Raw genomic sequence first — 17,072 nt, 5'->3', positions numbered from 1 at the left:
CAGCACTTTGTGTCTGTCTATCTTTGGTCAAACTCAACACTGGCATGCTCCAAAACAAACTTATGTTGCATGACCCACTGAGCTACTCCAGGACTCAGTGTCTTCTTCTGAACATCTCTTAATTCTCATATTTTATTGATCCAACCTATGGAGAGCCAGTCTTCACTGTAAAAACTAAGCGGTACAACAGGGCAAACAATTTCATTTTAGATCTCTATCAGTCTATTTACCACATTCTCCTGAATCATTGAGCTGTCTAACACTGTGCCCTTAGTACTTCCTGAGGATGTATTTACACCATAAGCTTAGCACTGGTGTGAGCTGGGTTTTTATTTTACAGACATTAGACCTACACTGTTTAAATTTAGAATTAATACTACGACTCGCGATGAAAGCATAATGAAGTTTATCCATAATGTTGGCGAAGCAAAAGTACAATGCACTTTGTGGATTGAATGTTGGAAATCTGAAGTGATGGCAAAACTTGGGGGAAGCACTCAGCAGGTACAGCTGGCTAAACTGCTGCCTCACACATCATGGCCCAGGTTCAATCGAGACCTCTGGTTCTGCCTATGTGGAGTTTGCATGTTCTCCTTGTCACCACATAGTTTCTTCCAGTGCCCAGATTTTCTCCCACATCTCAAAGACATGTAGGTTGGGAGGTTAATTGACCAGTAAATTGCCTGCTGTGTTGAGATGAAGGGGTTGAGGAAGGGGGTTAGTTGATTGGATACATTGAGATTAGTATAATTGGAATCATGACAGATTCATTAGGTAAAAAATCCTGTTTCCGAGCGGTGTGATTCTGTCAGTGCGGTGTGATTCTCTAGTCAGGCAGCAACTGTTATTAATTCTTGAAGACTTTAGATTTCTCAGCTATATACAATACATTTGTTTTTAAAAGCATCTGTGACAGCAATTGATAAATGGGAGTGAAAATCAGCTAAATGCTTTTAAAAATCACCCAAATATTTGATGGGCCAAAAGGATCTAATCTGAACTATATTGGGAAGATCTCATGGTGAGTGGTCCTGGAAACTATGAACTGAGGCTTGCACGCAGGTGTGACTGGCTGTGCTACGGGTGAGGTGGTAAGGGCCTGTCCCACTTGGTCGTCATTTGCGCGCCATTTACGTGACCTCGTCGTCACGTTGAGATGCACGGGAAGCGTGTGGGCTGCGCGGGACGGTCGAATGGAGAAGCACGGAGGAGTATGGAGTTGCGCGCAGTATCGCGCGGCTCTCTAGGATTTTGTAGGGCACAAAATCTTCACGCGCATTCGGCGTGACGTATCGCGTACGCACGCGGGCGTATTGCGATCGCACGCAGGCGTCCTGACCTCGTACATGTAGCGCGTGGTGATGCATGATTACGTCACCGTGCGTAACCATGCGCCATAGCGCGCCGCCCATACGCAGTCGGCCACAATGAGAAAATAATTACGCCGTAAGCATCAATGCTTTCAGAGTAATGCCTTCAGAGTAACACCTTAATAAGTATTTTTGAAACATCCTTAGTTAAGGATGTTTCAAAAGTTAACATCCAGGTAAGGATTGCAGATTTTATATCCTAAAAGAACACTAGTAACCAAATTAGTTTTTTTTTAAATAACTATCAACAATTTTACTAACACTATTTAAAAAAAATATTTGCAAACTAATTCTTAAGCTGGGTTCAAACCCTCAAACTGCTATAATGGAATACAATTTTGTGTTTGTTGGGAGTAATTCAGAAAGCAAACAATAATTTTATCAATGTTTCACTTAACAAATGATGTCAATACGCTGACTAATTCTACTTGCAGAGCAGATAAAATATTTGAAGGCGCATGCTGACGGGTGATGACGCGCGCGACCGTCGCGCGTCAGTCACTACCGTACCGGCCTGTCGCGTAAATGACGGCCAAGTGGGCCAGGCCCTGTATTAACCACTGATTTTGTCTTCTATTTTACTTCTTTGATTCTCTGTCCTCTTCAATTGAGGCTCAAAAGACCTATCAGCTTCTAGCTCCATATAGAAATATTTGTAAATTTGTTTGGGGGCAGCTCAGTAGCGCAGCAGAAGAGTTGCTGCCTTACAGCGCCAGAGACCTGGGTTTGATACTGACTATGGGTGCTGTCTGTACAGAGTTTGCATGTTCTCCCTGTGACCATGTGGGGTTCCTATGGGTGCTCCGGTTTCCTTCCACATTCCAAAGATGTGCAGGTTTGTAGGTTAATTGGCTTCTGTAAATTGTCCCTAGATAGTGGTAGTGTGGTAGTGTAGGGGGTGGTAATGTGGTCGTTGGTGGTCGTTGGTCGGCGCGGACTCAATGGGCCAAAGGGCCTGTTTCCACATTGTATCACTAAAGTAAATGTTCATCTTTGGCCCTATTGCTGGAAAGGCCAGCATTTATTGCTCATTCCTAATTGTCGGTGAAAGGTAGTTGTGAACCACCTTCTTGAATGGCCACAATCCTTCTGCTGAACATCCTCCCACAGTGCTGTTAGCCTGGAAGTTCCAGCATTTAGACCCATTGACCATTTTTAGCCAGAGACCATGATGTCTCACCTCAACCTTGGAAGTTCTTTGGTGATGATAAACTGATTGGGTGGCATTTAGCTGGATTGATTTAACTTGCTTTTCTCACAGCAGTCACTCAATACCTCAACCAAGAGACCATTACTCACTTAATGATGCCGGCAAGCTATTTAACTGGGAAATATACTGCAAACACGACTGTATGTTATGTGGGGATATTCAGAAAGCATCCTCCCATTGACGGCTTACAAATCTTACAGAGGCTGATGCACTTGAGGCCCAAACTAAATTGTAAATTTAATGGCTCTGGAAAATCTCTGGCCTAAACTACTTATCTTATAGAATTTTTCGAGGATGTAACTAGTAGAGTGGATAAGGGAGAACCAGTGGATGTGTTATATCTGGACTTTCAGAAGGCTTTCGACAAGGTCCCACATAAGAGATTAGTATACAAACTTAAAGCACATGGTATTGGGGGTTCAGTATTGATGTGGATAGAGAACTGGCTGGCAGACAGGAAGCAAAGAGTAGGAGTAAACGGGTCCTTTTCAGAATGGCAGGCAGTGACTAGTGGGGTACCTCAAGGCTCAGTGCTGGGACCCCAGCTATTTACAATATATATTAATGATCTGGATGAGGGAATTGAATGCAACATCTCCAAGTTTGCGGATGACACAAAGCTTGGGGGCAGTGTTAGCTGTGAGGAGGATGCTAGGAGGCTGCAAGGTGACTTGGATAGGTTGGGTGAGTGGGCATAGGCATGGCAGATGCAGTATAATGTGGATAAATGTGAGGTTATCCACTTTGGTGGCAAAAACAGGAAAGTAGACTTTTATCTGAATGGTGGCCGATTAGGAAAAGGGGAGATGCAACGAGACCTGGGTGTCATGGTACACCAGTCATTGAAAGTAGGAATGCAGGTGCAGCAGGTAGTGAGGAAAGCAAATGGTATGTTAGCATTCATAGCAAAAGGATTTGAGTATAGGAGCAGGGAGGTTCTACTGCAGTTGTACAGGGTCTTGGTGAGACCACACCTGGAGTATTGCGTACAGTTTTGGTCTCCTAATCTGAGGAAAGACATTCTTGCCATAGAGGGAGTACAGAGAAGGTTCACCAGACTGATTCCTGGGATGTCAGGACTTTCATATGAAGAAAGATTGGATAGACTCGGCTTGTACTTGCTAGAATTTAGAAGATTGAGGGGGGATCTTATAGAAACTTACAAAATTCTTAAGGGGTTGGACAGGCTAGATGCAGGAAGATTATTCCTGATATTGGGAAAGTCCAGAACTAGGGGTCACAGTTTAAGGATAAGAGGGAAGACGTTTAGGACCGAGATGAGGAAATCATTTTTTACACAGAGAGTGGTGAATCTGTGGAATTCTCTGCCACAGAAGGTAGTTGAGGCCAGTTCATTGGCTATATTTAAGAGGGAGTTAGATGTGGCCCTTGTGGCTAAAGGGATCAGGGGGTATGGAGAGAAGGCAGGGATGGTATACTGAGTTGGATGATCAGCCATGATCATATCAAATGGCGGTGCAGGCTCGAAGGGCCGAATGGCCTACTCCTGCACCTATTTTCTATGTTTCTATCCAGAGATGTGAGTTCAAAACCCTCCCAGGGAATTTAAAATGAATTGACTGAATGAATCATAAATAAGAAGCCAGTGTCGTTAATATTGCTGATCGAAACTAGTTAGAGTGACAAAGAAATTAGAGAATTATATTAAAACATAATTCCCATTAAAGGAAGTATGTAAGGATTAGTTAGCAATGTGGCTGATACATAGGATAAGTAAAGCTGTCAACAAATGCCTCTACTGGTTCTACTGGTTCTACGGTCTAATGTTCCATTATTATCATTATCTCGTTCTGCCTAAAATAACTTCATATAGCACGTAAAATGACTCACTGTTATATCAAATCGATACCACGAAAACCTGACAGATTACTTTAAATAGGCTTAATTAAAGGGCAACCTGTTTAAACTGGTTGGGCTCATCTAATAGCAATGATGATAAGAAACACCTTGGCATAATCATACCTCACAAAGTCTTACCTTACAGTAAAAGTCCAATTGGCCATACTCCCTGCACTTTCTCTCTAACACAATCACACATGTTTGGAAGGGAGTGAAGATAGACACACAGTGCTGGAATAACCCAGCAGGACAGGCAACATCTCTGGAGAAAAAGGATAGGTTGGAAGGGAGTGAACTTGAGAGTCCTCAGCATTGATCACCAACTCCATTAAGGTTCATACATATGGCCAAAAACACTTCCTGGTGACCTCCACTCTTGTGGTGACTAGTTCACATTCCCCCATGTTAAATGCTAGATATGAGAGTGGTATTTAAGATGTTTTTGGATAGGCACTTAGATATGCAGGGAAGAGGCCTATGGAATCATGTGCAGACAGAGGAAACCAGTTTGACATCATGTTTGGCACAGATATTGTGGGCTGAAGGGCCTGTTCCTGTGATGTACTATTCTATGTTGCACACCATTTGAAAGAAACACAGTATGTACTCTAATGTGGGGCCGTCCTTTAGGTCAGAGCAACAACATTTGTGGTCTGACTTATGGGCCTCTTTGACCTTGTCCTTACTAATCTACAATATATGTCGTAAATGCATATGTCCATAACAATATAGATTTTATGTTTGCACTGATGATTTATGCTTTCATGTTATATGCTACAGCCACAATAATATGTGAGGCAGAGGTAGAATTGATGGAGCAAGACAATACTGGGAATCATGAAGCACGGCGATACAGCACTCTGATAACAGCCTAGAATAGAAATAGAAAGGTTTACGTGTATTATTGTTGCGTGTACCAAGCTACGTGAGAAGCTTTGTATTGCATGTTATTTAACAGATCAGATAATACTAAACATAGCTATAATCAAGTCAAACTCAAGTACAATGGGTGGAGCATTGGGGAATATACAGAGTGCAGAATATAATTCTCAGTATTGTAGCTCAACAGTTCCATAGACAAGGTTCATGTCTGCAATGGGGTAGAGGTGAATTGGACAGTACCCTACCCAGGGCCGGATTTACGTATAAACTTCACAAGCTTAAGCTTAGGGCCTCGAGATCTAGGGGGGCCTCGAGATCTAGGGGGGCCTCGGCAGGGTCGGATTTACCTACAGGCCTCATAGGTTGAAGCCTAGGGCCTCAAAATCTAGGGGGCCTCCGGCCAAGGTGTTTATTTCCCACAGTAAAAAAAATCGAGAGAAAAAAGAAATTGGAGCGCTATCAGCATTTCCACTTTGACAGAAATTACCCAAAATTTTGGTTCCGGCCGCTGGAAGATTTTGGGGAAAAAATTGCGACCATCCGCGCCTGCGCAGTGGGGGAAGCCGGTGACGCAGTAGCGACGCAAAATCACGCTGTCTCTCCGCGCGTGGGCAGTGGGCCCGGGCGGGTTCAGATCTCCATTTGCACTCCACAAAATCACCTTGATGCCTCGTGTCTACTCCAGGTAAGTAGTTGAATATTGCGTTGCGGGTGCCAGTTTCTCCAGGCCGGGGGGGGGGGGGGGTGGCTGCGGTGTCTGCGGTGCCACCCTTGATAACATGCTGAAAAATATGAATTCTATAGTTTGCGACTTTCATTTTGCATCATATTTTTAATGTGCACACACTAACACAGTCAAACAGTAACAGGCAATCAAATCAATACACAAAACATTTTCTAAAATAAGGTTTTATTTACTGCAAAAACTTACGGTATTTTATTTGCAGTGTTTGCATGCTCCTTTATAACATTTTACATATAACATTTTACAGTACAATTTGATTATTAAAACAAGGACAGCTTCAATTCTTGATTAAAAAAAATGTATACAGCAATGACCCCATTCCAACCACTCATTACTCTTGACTCAACCAAAAATAATTCTGAAATATTGGCCATAAATTTGGAGCAAAAATGCTCCAAAATAATGTTCAGATTGCACCAGAGAGCATTTAAAACCTCAGAGCTTCCAGGGCCCTTGAGCGGGCCCTGGACCTTCGGCCGCGAGGGACTTTCAGCTTCACGCTTGTGATATGCGCTGCATGCACTTATTTCACATAAAATTTTTGCAATCCTGCCATGCCACCCCCCTTTTTGAAAAGCTTTATACGGGCCTGGTGTATAATATTTTTGACACTGTCAAAGGCCTTTCTTATATATGCTGTCACAACGCACTGTAGTCGCTAAACAACACTTCAGTAATTTTCCTTGCCCTCCATTTCAGGATAATAGTGTTTTAAACTGATAACTCGACACTAGCACTGGCAATAAATAAAAAGCGCAGCTTTCCAGCCCTTATCTCATTGACCACGCTCGGCTGCACATCAGTGTCAATCTGGTGGACTCTTCCATCTTCCTCTCGTCGTGGGGGTGGGGGATTGGGAGGGGCCTCACAAGTGGAATAGCCTAGGGCCTCTCTTCATCTAAATCCAGCCCTGATCCTACCTTATGGAAGAACCATTCAGAAGCCTGATAACAGAGGGGAAGAAGCTGTTCCTGAGTCTGGCGATGCGTGCTTTCAAGATTCTGTACCTTTTGCCCAAAGGGAGCAGGGAGAAGAAGGAATGACCAGGATGGGACAAGTCTTTGATTTTGTTGGCTGCTCTTCTAAGACCGTGTGAAGTGTGGATGGCATCAATGGTTGGGAATCTGATCTGTGTGATGGACATTGCTACATTTACAACTCTCTGCAATTTCTTGTGGTCTTGGGCAGAGCTGTTCCCAAACCATATGGAATAGAAAGAACAATCTGCCTCATAACCAATATCAATGGCCCAGTAGCTCTGCCATACCAAACATGAATGTTGATGTACAATTAACTAATGGGCGGAGGTAGTTCCTTGAACATTTCTAATCAAATGATGGTGGATCCCAGCTTGTGAAGTATTTTCAATCTGAATTGTATAATTTGCTTTGACTGTACCCTGAAGTTGTTATTGTCACAGAAGAGAATTTTCAGACGGTTCGTCTTTAGAGCTACAGTGGGCAAACCATCAGCCCTCCGAGACCACGCTGAACAGCGATCAGTCCGTACACTAACACAAGGACAATTTACCATTTTTTTTACCGAAGCCAATTAACCTACAAACCTGTGCGTCTTTTAAGTGTGGGGGTAAACCGGAGCACCCAGAGAAAACCCATGCAGTAAAAGGGAGAATATACAAACTCCGTGCAGACAGCACCTGTACTCAGGATCAAACCCGGGTCTTTGGCGCTGTAAGGCAGCAACTCTACCGCTGCACCACCGTGCCACCCTGTAATCTATTGTATTCACTTCGCATGGTCAAGAAATGGCTGAGTTAGATATTAAAGGGTTCAAGGAATATTGGGTCAGTGCCGGAAAGTAGTGCCAAGGTGGAAAATCAGCCACTATCTATTACACTTCTACATGTGTACAGTAGAGAGCATATTGACTGGTTGCATCATGGCCTGGTTTGGAAACTGGAATGTCCAGGAGCGAAAAAGACTGCTAAAAGTTGAGAAACACTGCCCAGTCCATCACCGGTTCTGACCTCCCCACCATCAAAGGGATTTACTGTAGTCGCTACCTCAAAAAGGAAGTCAGCATCATCAGATACCCACACCATCCTGGCCATACACTCATTTCACTCCTGCCATCGGGAAGAAGGTATAGGAGCCTGAAAACTGTACTGTCCAGGTTCAGGAACAGCTTCTTCCCTACAGCCATCAGGCTATTAAGCACGACAATCTCAAATAAGCTCTGACCTACAATAGAGTGATATTGTTATTTTTGCACTACTATTATTTGTTTTTTGTGTCTACGTATGTGTGCATTTATATATATATATATATATATATATATATATATATATATATATATATATGTAATGTGTATATATATATATATATACACATATATAATGTGTGTGTGTGTATTTGTGAGTATGTGTATATATACGTAATGGACTTTTTTTCTCTTGTTTATTATATTGTTTACAGTGTACTATGCTTACATATTCTGTTGTGCTGCAGCAACAGAATTTCATTGTTCTATCTGGGACATATGACAATAAAACACTTGACACTTGATCTTGTTAGATGCTGTTGTGGGCACAAGAGGCTATATGGCCTGTTACTGCATCTATTTCTGGTGTTCATATTCTCTAGTTCACAATAATATCCTGACTATTCTGTGAAGAACTATGCACCAGAACCAGCCATATTGACCAAAGCAAAGGCCCACATATTAATCTCTACAGCTCAGAGGGTCATGGGAAGTGACTGCTGTAATTATCCCTCCAAGTCACTCCATCTTAAATGGCAGAACCTTCACTTCACTAGTGTTAAAACCTTTAACTCTCAACTCCAGTTCGGTGAGTTCTAAGGTGGTTAATAGAACATAGACCGGTACAGCACAAGAACAGGCCCTTTGGCCCACAATGTCTGTGCCGAACATGCTGCCAAGACCAACTCTTACCTTCCATATCCCTCCCTTCCCTGCATATGCACGTGCCTATCGAAAGTCCCTTAAATGTTACTGTTGTATCCAAATGAGAACTACAGACCTTCCCACAGAAGGAGCAGGAAATGCCTGATGGGGTGGGCGTGGGTAGTTTGTGGGTCTCCTTATGCCACTTAAGGCTTCTGTGTGCTATAATGCCACTTCCATATCTAAATGAGAACTGTATCGATCAGGCAGTGTGCTCACAATGCAGATTCAAGGTTTTCTTCACAAATTATTTAAATGCTCATGGACCGGAGATGCACAGGAGTCGGTGAAGTTGTTCCATTTCTTCAGAGTTCTTGTGCTCATCCTTGATTTTTTTCCCTCTGTTCACAATTGGATGCATCACAGCATGGTTTGGAAACAGCTCCATCCAAGACCGCAAGAAGTTTCAGAGAATTGTGGACACAGCTCAAACCATCACACAAACCAACCTCGACTCCATTTACGCTACCTCAGCAAAGCCACCAACATAATCAAGGACAAGTCGTACCCTGGCCACTCCCTCTTCTCCCCACTCCCATCGGGCAAAAGGTATAAAAGCGTGAAAACGCATACCTCCAGATTCAGGGAGTGAATCTCCCTGAATCTGGAGATTCTCCCCAGCTGTTATCAGGCAACTGAACCATCTTACAAACAACTAGAAAGCCGTCCTGAACTACTATCTATCTCATTGGAGATCCTCAGACTCTTTGATCGGTTTTTACTGGCTTTATCTTGCACTAAACGTTATTCCTGTTACCATGTATCTGTACACTGTGGATAGCTCGATTGCAATCGTGTTACTTCCAGTACATTGTGTCTTTCTTTGGTATAAACAGGTATTCATTATTACCAGCATCATAAACTGGGGATGTTATCTGGGAATCTAGCACATGGACTGCAGTGGTTTAAGCAGACAACTCACCACCACCTTCAAAAGGAAATAGGATGGGTAGTTAAAGTTAGGCTTGCCAGCAATCCCCATAACCTTATGAATGAATTTTTAAATCTGCACCTATAAAAAATGTTAGCAGTAGATACTGTGCCTTTTTTTTTTTAACCCCTCCTCCTGCACAGAAACAGTGAGATCAGTTGTGGTATCCTGACTTGCATCCTGACATGTTATAATTATGTTAAAATGAAACCACGTATTAGGAGGTTTTTATATAACAATACAGGTTTATCCTCATTATTAAACATATACTCCCTCCCAATCAGTGCCCGGACAAGTGAACTACTTTCAAACATCTTGCATTGTTGTTTAAGAACATTTGAAAGGGTGTTCTTTAAATCGGCGTTAAGATTCCAAATCACCCCATAATGTGGCAAACTGCTCGAGTGAAGTCACAAATACGACAATCACTTATGGTGCCTCAGCTCCTGCGCCTAGGCAATTGGCATGTTAGAAATATGCGAAAATAAAGTCCAACATGTCTAGTTTTCTATACATCCTGCATAATTACAACCATCTGCAACGGGATCCCATCACCACCAGACACATCTTCCCCCCCGCATCCCCTTTTGGCTTTCAGAAAGACTTGTTTCCCTCCGTGACACAATGGTACACTCATTGTTCTCCACCTATGACTGCCCTCCTCACAGCAATTTCCCAGCCAACTGCAGGAGGTGCAATATTTAAGTGCTTTACCTCTGCCCTTCCCACCATCCAGTCCTTTCAGGTGAAGCAATGATTCGCTTGTACCTTCCAATTTATTGCACGGCATTTAGTGCTCGTGATTTAGTTTCCACTCTAATGGAAAAACCAAATACAGATTGGATGCTCACTATTCAACTTACAAGGGAAACATTGGCGTACCAGGCATCTGTCACTTTAATTCCTTGTCCTTTTCTCATTCTGACCTCTCGGTCCTTCATCCTTTACATTGTTCCAATATTGCCCCACATAAGCTTGAGGAACAACCCCCATGGGGTACTGTCTGTATGGAGTTTGCACATTCTTCCTACCACTGCAAGGGTTTCCAACATCTCAAAGACATGTGGATGTGATGGTCAAACCGGCCAAACACTGTTGGTGGCATGGTGGTGCAGCGGTAGAGTTTGTACATTCTCCCTGTGACTGCATGGGTTTCCTCCCACATTCCAAAGACAAGCAGGTTTGTAGGTTAATTGGCTAGTATATGGGTGATCATTGGTCAGCGTGGACTTGGTTGGCCGAAGGGCCTGTTTCCACACTGTATCTCTGAACTGAACTAAACTAATAGCCTCTGTAAATTGATCCTAGTGTGTAGAGAGTGGATGTGAAAGTGGGACAACATAGAACTAGTTTGAATGGTCGATGTGGACTTGGTGGGTCAAAGGGCCTGTTTGGATGCTGTTTCTCTGAATAAGTAAATGGAAATAAAAGCAGCTAATCTTCTGACCAGACATGTTACAACCCTTGTGGTTTATACTAGGTTTAAATTTCACAGATAATGCTGCTGCTTTATGTCAACTTGCTTCCGTCTCATTTTTATTTCAGCTGCTAGTTTTTAAAGTAATTGTTAGCTAGACAATTTTGGTCTGCACCCTGTCCTCTGTTCACCCCCCTCCCTTCCCTCTTCAAATAAAAGAGAAACACTTCACTTTTCCTGTTCTTGACGTAAAATGTTGACTCTGAAGCATCTGTTGCTGCTTCTCCTGCTGAGCATTCTCTGATTTCATTTCAGATTTACAGGATCTGTTTTTTCTTTTGCTCCAATGTCCAGATTTCCAGTCTATTTTTAGTACTTTTTGTCCTCCCCCCCGCCCCACCCATTGTACCCTGAATATACTTTGGAGCTACAACAAACTATGATATCTTTATGAATAACAATTGACAATTACATTAATATATAAACAGATATTCATCGTGGTTAAGTATGTACACTACAAATATATCAGAGGGAATTCCAACAAAATTAAGAAACTAAGTATACATTGTATTTAATTAATTTACTTCCTGAATGAGGATATGTAACAAGTTGCCTGAACAAAATGTGTATCCATTTTGATCTAAAGAGGATGCTGCATTTCCTATTTGCAACAACGGTCACAAGAGAAGAGTGGCTTTAAATCGTTTGGGACCTCCCAAAGTTAAGACAGGTGTCATTAAATGCAAATTTTTTTTCCTAATTGCCAGTCATCAAAAAGTTCCATGGGTCTTATATCAAGAATAATCATAACAAAATGACAAAGTTGCAATTTCCTTTATTGGACAGGTTACAAATACTTTTAAATGGAACAAAATGATGCTTTAGAACTGAAAGCGTCACATTTTCTTTCTGCACAGTAAAAGTTTCATTCTGTGTAGGAACTAACTGCTGATGCTAGTTTATACCGAAAATACACACAAAGTGCTGGAATAACACAGCGGGTCAGGCAGCATCTCTGGAGAAAAGTTGGCTAAGCTAATAAAGTACTTGAGTTCTGCATGGCTGCAGAATTTCATTCTGTGTTTCTTTGCACAACCTCACTGTTGATTTTTTGTTTAGTTTTGGTGTAGATTAATAAATATCCATTTGAGGAATTTTTGCTCACAACTAGCCTGTAGACATCAAACACTCTTTCGAAAGTAGACTCAACATTCAAATGTTTCTTAATGTCTCTCGTTTTTTCAAAGCTACACGATATCTGCTCTAAACGGGTTGGCTTGTCTCTTGACTATTGTAAGATTCTAAAAGCCTCAACCAACTAGTGGCTGCAAAGATCTTTCAAGATCACTGTCTGAACTCCTTTGTAGATATCTATCGCATCACTCATACATCACATATTATGCACGCAAACACAATATAGCACAGCAGTGTGATGCTTGGCTCGTTTTTTGTGTTGTTTGATATAGGAATTTTGGCAGACATCCAGGAAATGTCACAAGATCTTTAACAAATACCTATATGGCTAGAAAGATACAAGGAATCGAGTATAATATATTAACTGATATTAGTGCACATATTTTGTAATTGTGGCAACAATGCTCCTACTTGAACATAAAGAAAGAGGCAGAATAGTCCATTCAGCCCCTTGAACCTGATCTATCAAGATCGTGCTGATCTTCCCCCTATATTTTTTTTGCCATATTTCCATATCTTCTAATTCCTTGTGTAGGGAGAAACTGCAGATGCTGGTTTACACCGAAGCTAGACACAAAAAGCTGGAGTGACGCAGTGGGTAAGGCAGCATCTCTGGAGAAAGGGAATAGGTGGCGTTTTGGGTCGAGACCCTTCTTCAGGCTGGGAGTCCTTTCATTCATTTGTTTCTTTGTAACCTTTTCATATATCTCGTTTTCCTCTCCCCTGACTCTCCCCTACTAAAATAAATCTATCACTCAGTTCTGAAAACAATTCATAACTGATCCTTTGCAATGTAGAAATTATTAAAGAATCGTCACGAATTTCCCTCCTGGGATAAATAAAGTTCTATCGTATCGTATGTACCGAGGGAAGCCATTTATAACTTCAATATTAAATGACCTACCCCTTGCTTTCAGAGGATGATCCCTAGTTCGAGAATCCTAAATCAGGGGAATTATCCTCCCTATATAAGATTGCAGTAAGATATTTACTGTTACACTTTACGTAAAAAAATCACCAGTCTGAAGAAGGGTCCCGACCCGAAACGTCGCCTATCCATTTTCTCCAGAGATGTTGCCTGACCCGCTGAGTATCTCCAGCATTTCGTGTTTAACTTTATATAAAATATATAGCTATACTGGGGCATTGTTGTTCTCTGATTTAATTGAGCTAACACTAACTTGAACGTGGCAATAAATGGATTTTGAACTTTCAACTGGATGAAGTGGCACCCATAACTTTCAGAGCCCCCACCATGCAGAAAATAGTGTTGGTGAGAAAGGTCTCAATTCAAACAAGCTTGGTTTTGCAAGAATGAAAATAAACCAACAAATCATTCCCAACGATGTTTGTTTGCGGGTCTTAAAAAAAAGCGAGCCATCCAACTTATTCCAACAACGTTTTCGATAAATAAATAAACGCATTATCTTTAATTTACTACTCACACGAGAGAGGGGGGGAGAGATTACGTTGGCGTGCAAATAATAGGAGCCACGGTGCAAGGGCACTTTTGCAAAGTTGCATTGCTCGCTGGCTGCACGCCCCGTGTGTGCGCGTGCACACCCCCGGGCTGGGAGCCCCGCCCCTTCCCTCCCTCCCTCCCTCCCTCTCTCTCTCTCTCTCTCTGCGGGCAGAGAAGCCCAGAGCACCAACAACCACGGGAATTGTAGTCTTCGCCCGCGTCTGCGGCAGCGGGGAGGGCGAGGATGTAAACTACATTTCCCGGCGTGCTCCGCGGAGGGAGGTGAAGTTGGGGGAGGGATTGAGAGAGGGAGCCCCAGAGCGGCGGTGAACGCAGGCGCAATGGAGCCGCTCAGCCGGAGCCGTCCTCGATATTTCCTGAGGTAAACAAACTTGGACTGACAGAGAGTGAGAGGAGGGAGGAGGGTCGGCTGCTTGCGGACCGCTCGCTTCCCCCCCTCTTTTTTTATTAACAAGAAAAACCTTTCATTTTTTATTCAGATCTTTTTTTTTGTAAAAAATAAATTCCACCCATTTTTATATCAAAAAATTTATTTTTGTACCTTGTAAATACACGACCAAATTTAAAAAATAAACGAAATAATGAACGCAGTGCAATTAATCAACATCCAGAGACTGATAGAAGCGGCCGAGTTTTTAGAGAGAAGAGACCGAGGTAAAGAAAAGGAGAAACGGCGCAGCTTTTCTTGGAATTAAACACATCGGATAAATTATTATTTGGTATTTGTTTAAAGATAATTCAAATCTCCAGGAGTTCCAACTGCCATCAACCGCAGCAGCAGCAGAAGCAGCAACAAACACCCTGACATCAATCGCCCTGCTTCTCGTTATATGTTTAAAAAAAGGGCAAACAATTGGCGATTGTCAGCGATAAATACTTTAATAATGTATAATATATATGTGCGAAGGCGAACGTGAACTTGTTTTTGTTTTCCTCTCCTCAGAAGCAGAGCACGGATATGCATCGTCGTTACCCTGCGATGTGGAGGCGACCAGGAGGAAAATGAAAACCAAAAAGAATTCGAGCAATAGGTAAAAATAAAATAAAACCCGTGTCCTTTTCATTGACTTGCACGTAAACGTGATGCATTTCAGTGCGAGCACATTAAAGTGGGGGCGAATTTTAAACCGGACCGAGCGCTGTTGATGTGTAGTTACTGTACCCGCCATTTTATATATATTTTGTAATTTATTTTTTTTAAACAATACCCAGCTCCGCCAAACCTGCAGCAACTTTTCCAAATAGAAATTCGAGGCTTTTTCTTCAGCCACGATTTTTTTGCTTGTGTTTAGGTGAATAGTGTATAGTGTTGGAGGGAAAAGAAAATGCAAAGCTAATTATATTTTAATGGGGGATAGGGAAAAGGGAGCTTCGAGTGCCATCTGTGATCAGCTGATTGTCAGATTTACAGTTTTTAAAACACACTGATGTGAAATTGAAAGGGGGGGGGGGGGGTGGTACGGAAATATGGATCTTTCTCACGGAGAATGTTCATCTTTGTCATTTTTACACGGACGGTTGGTTCATCAGATTTTCTCCTCCGCCTTCTCTCCGTGAATCTGCATTTCACTGTACAATAAGTTTCAGTTGCAATGAACATCTAAAGTACATTCAATAATTAAAATTTCGAAGTGTCCAGAATTATTTCATTTCTTTTGTTTATTGCACATCACTTTGCACGGAAAAATTATGCAATTCACTACAACTTTGTTTCATTCTGTCGTGGTCTGGATATAAAGTGACTATTCAGATTGCTCACCTATAATAGGTATTTATTTCATTAGCTTTCTATGACAGCTGTTTCTTTTTTTGATGGTGCAATGTAAAATTATGAAGGACAATTTATGACCATTTGCTCATTGTAGTGTGGTATATAAGAGAAAAGTGTTGACTACATATTAGAATTTAAAGATAAAATTGCAACTAAATATAAGCTGTGCTTTTTTTAATTGGTGGTTTTATTTTTCAAATTGCAGTTTAATGCAAACTCGGTACATGTCATGACATGTAAGGCTAAAACTGTTTGTGGTGTCTAAGTCCCTCCTACTTTCAGCATAACAGCATGAGCAGTCCTGATCCACCAAAATTTGCTGAATCGAAAAAAAATGCATAAAGGGTCTCCATAGTCAAGTGGCATTCAGATTAGAATTCGATTTAACTTCCATCCCACCCTTTGATTCTTCTCTCAAGGAAAGTGTTATTTCTTGCAATGGTGGAGCCTAGTTGAGAAAGGTGGTACTCCATACAGATGATAAGGACAGTTTTTCATTTAAAGAAACAGAATAGAAGTCAGAAGTAGGAACTATTTTGTTCCCCTCCCGGATTCTCCATATCTGCTCAGATACACTCAGTACTGAATTTGCACCTGTATGCTTTCATATGTAGTATGCCATGTAGTGCACTTATGCTTAGGATAAATCTCAGGTGATCATTTTTAGGTGCCTGTGTAAAAACGAGCCCATCGGCCCAACTTGTTCCGAAGTTGGGGGAGTCCAGAACCAGGGGTCACAGTTTAAGAATAAGGAGTAGGCCATTTAGGACTGGGATGAGGAACCATTTTTTCACCCAGAGCTGTGAATATGTGGAATTCTCTGCCACAGAAGGCAGTGGAGGCCAATTCACTGGGTGTTTTCAAGAGATAGTTAGATTTAGCTCTTGAGGCTAAAGGAATCAATGGATATGGGGAAAAAGCAGGAAAGGGGGTACTGATTTAAGATGATCAGCCATGATCACATTGATGACTTGAAGGGCCGAATGGCCTACTCCTGCACCTATTTTTTTGTATGTTTTCAATTTTTTTCTATATCTAACGTCTGTGTCGACCAAGATGCCTCATCTAAACTCATCTGTGTTTGGCTTTTCCCTATTAATCTTTCCTATCCATGTGCCTGTCCAAATGTCTTTTAAATGTTGTTTTTGTACTTGTCTCAACTACTAGCTCTGGCAATTTGTTCCAAATACCCTAAACATAAAACTCCAAATGCGGCCTCGCCAACGTATTGCACAACTGTAACATGACGTGTCAACTTCCATATTCAATACCTTGACTGATGAG

General features: G+C 41.9%; 1 protein-coding gene across 3 annotated transcripts in view; it reads left to right on the top strand.

Moving 5' to 3' along the window:
* The window catches only part of mxi1 (MAX interactor 1, dimerization protein), a 50,297-nt gene that overhangs the window by 2,653 nt on the left and 30,572 nt on the right, over window positions 1–17,072 (top strand). For 2 of the 3 annotated variants that reach the window (XM_033033996.1, XM_033033995.1), the window contains exon 2: window positions 14,961–15,048. In XM_033033996.1, coding sequence (XP_032889887.1) covers window positions 14,961–15,048 — 88 coding nt within the window. Of the gene's footprint in view, window positions 1–14,375; window positions 14,672–14,960; window positions 15,049–17,072 lie in introns of those variants that run through there. The other variant, XM_033033997.1, reaches the window with a different exon arrangement.

Source organism: Amblyraja radiata, chromosome 15 (assembly GCF_010909765.2).
Source record: "Amblyraja radiata isolate CabotCenter1 chromosome 15, sAmbRad1.1.pri, whole genome shotgun sequence".
Taxonomy (NCBI): domain Eukaryota; kingdom Metazoa; phylum Chordata; class Chondrichthyes; order Rajiformes; family Rajidae; genus Amblyraja; species Amblyraja radiata.
The sequence above is the reverse complement of the archived record's forward strand: the minus strand, read 5'-3'. Positions and strand labels throughout refer to the sequence as shown.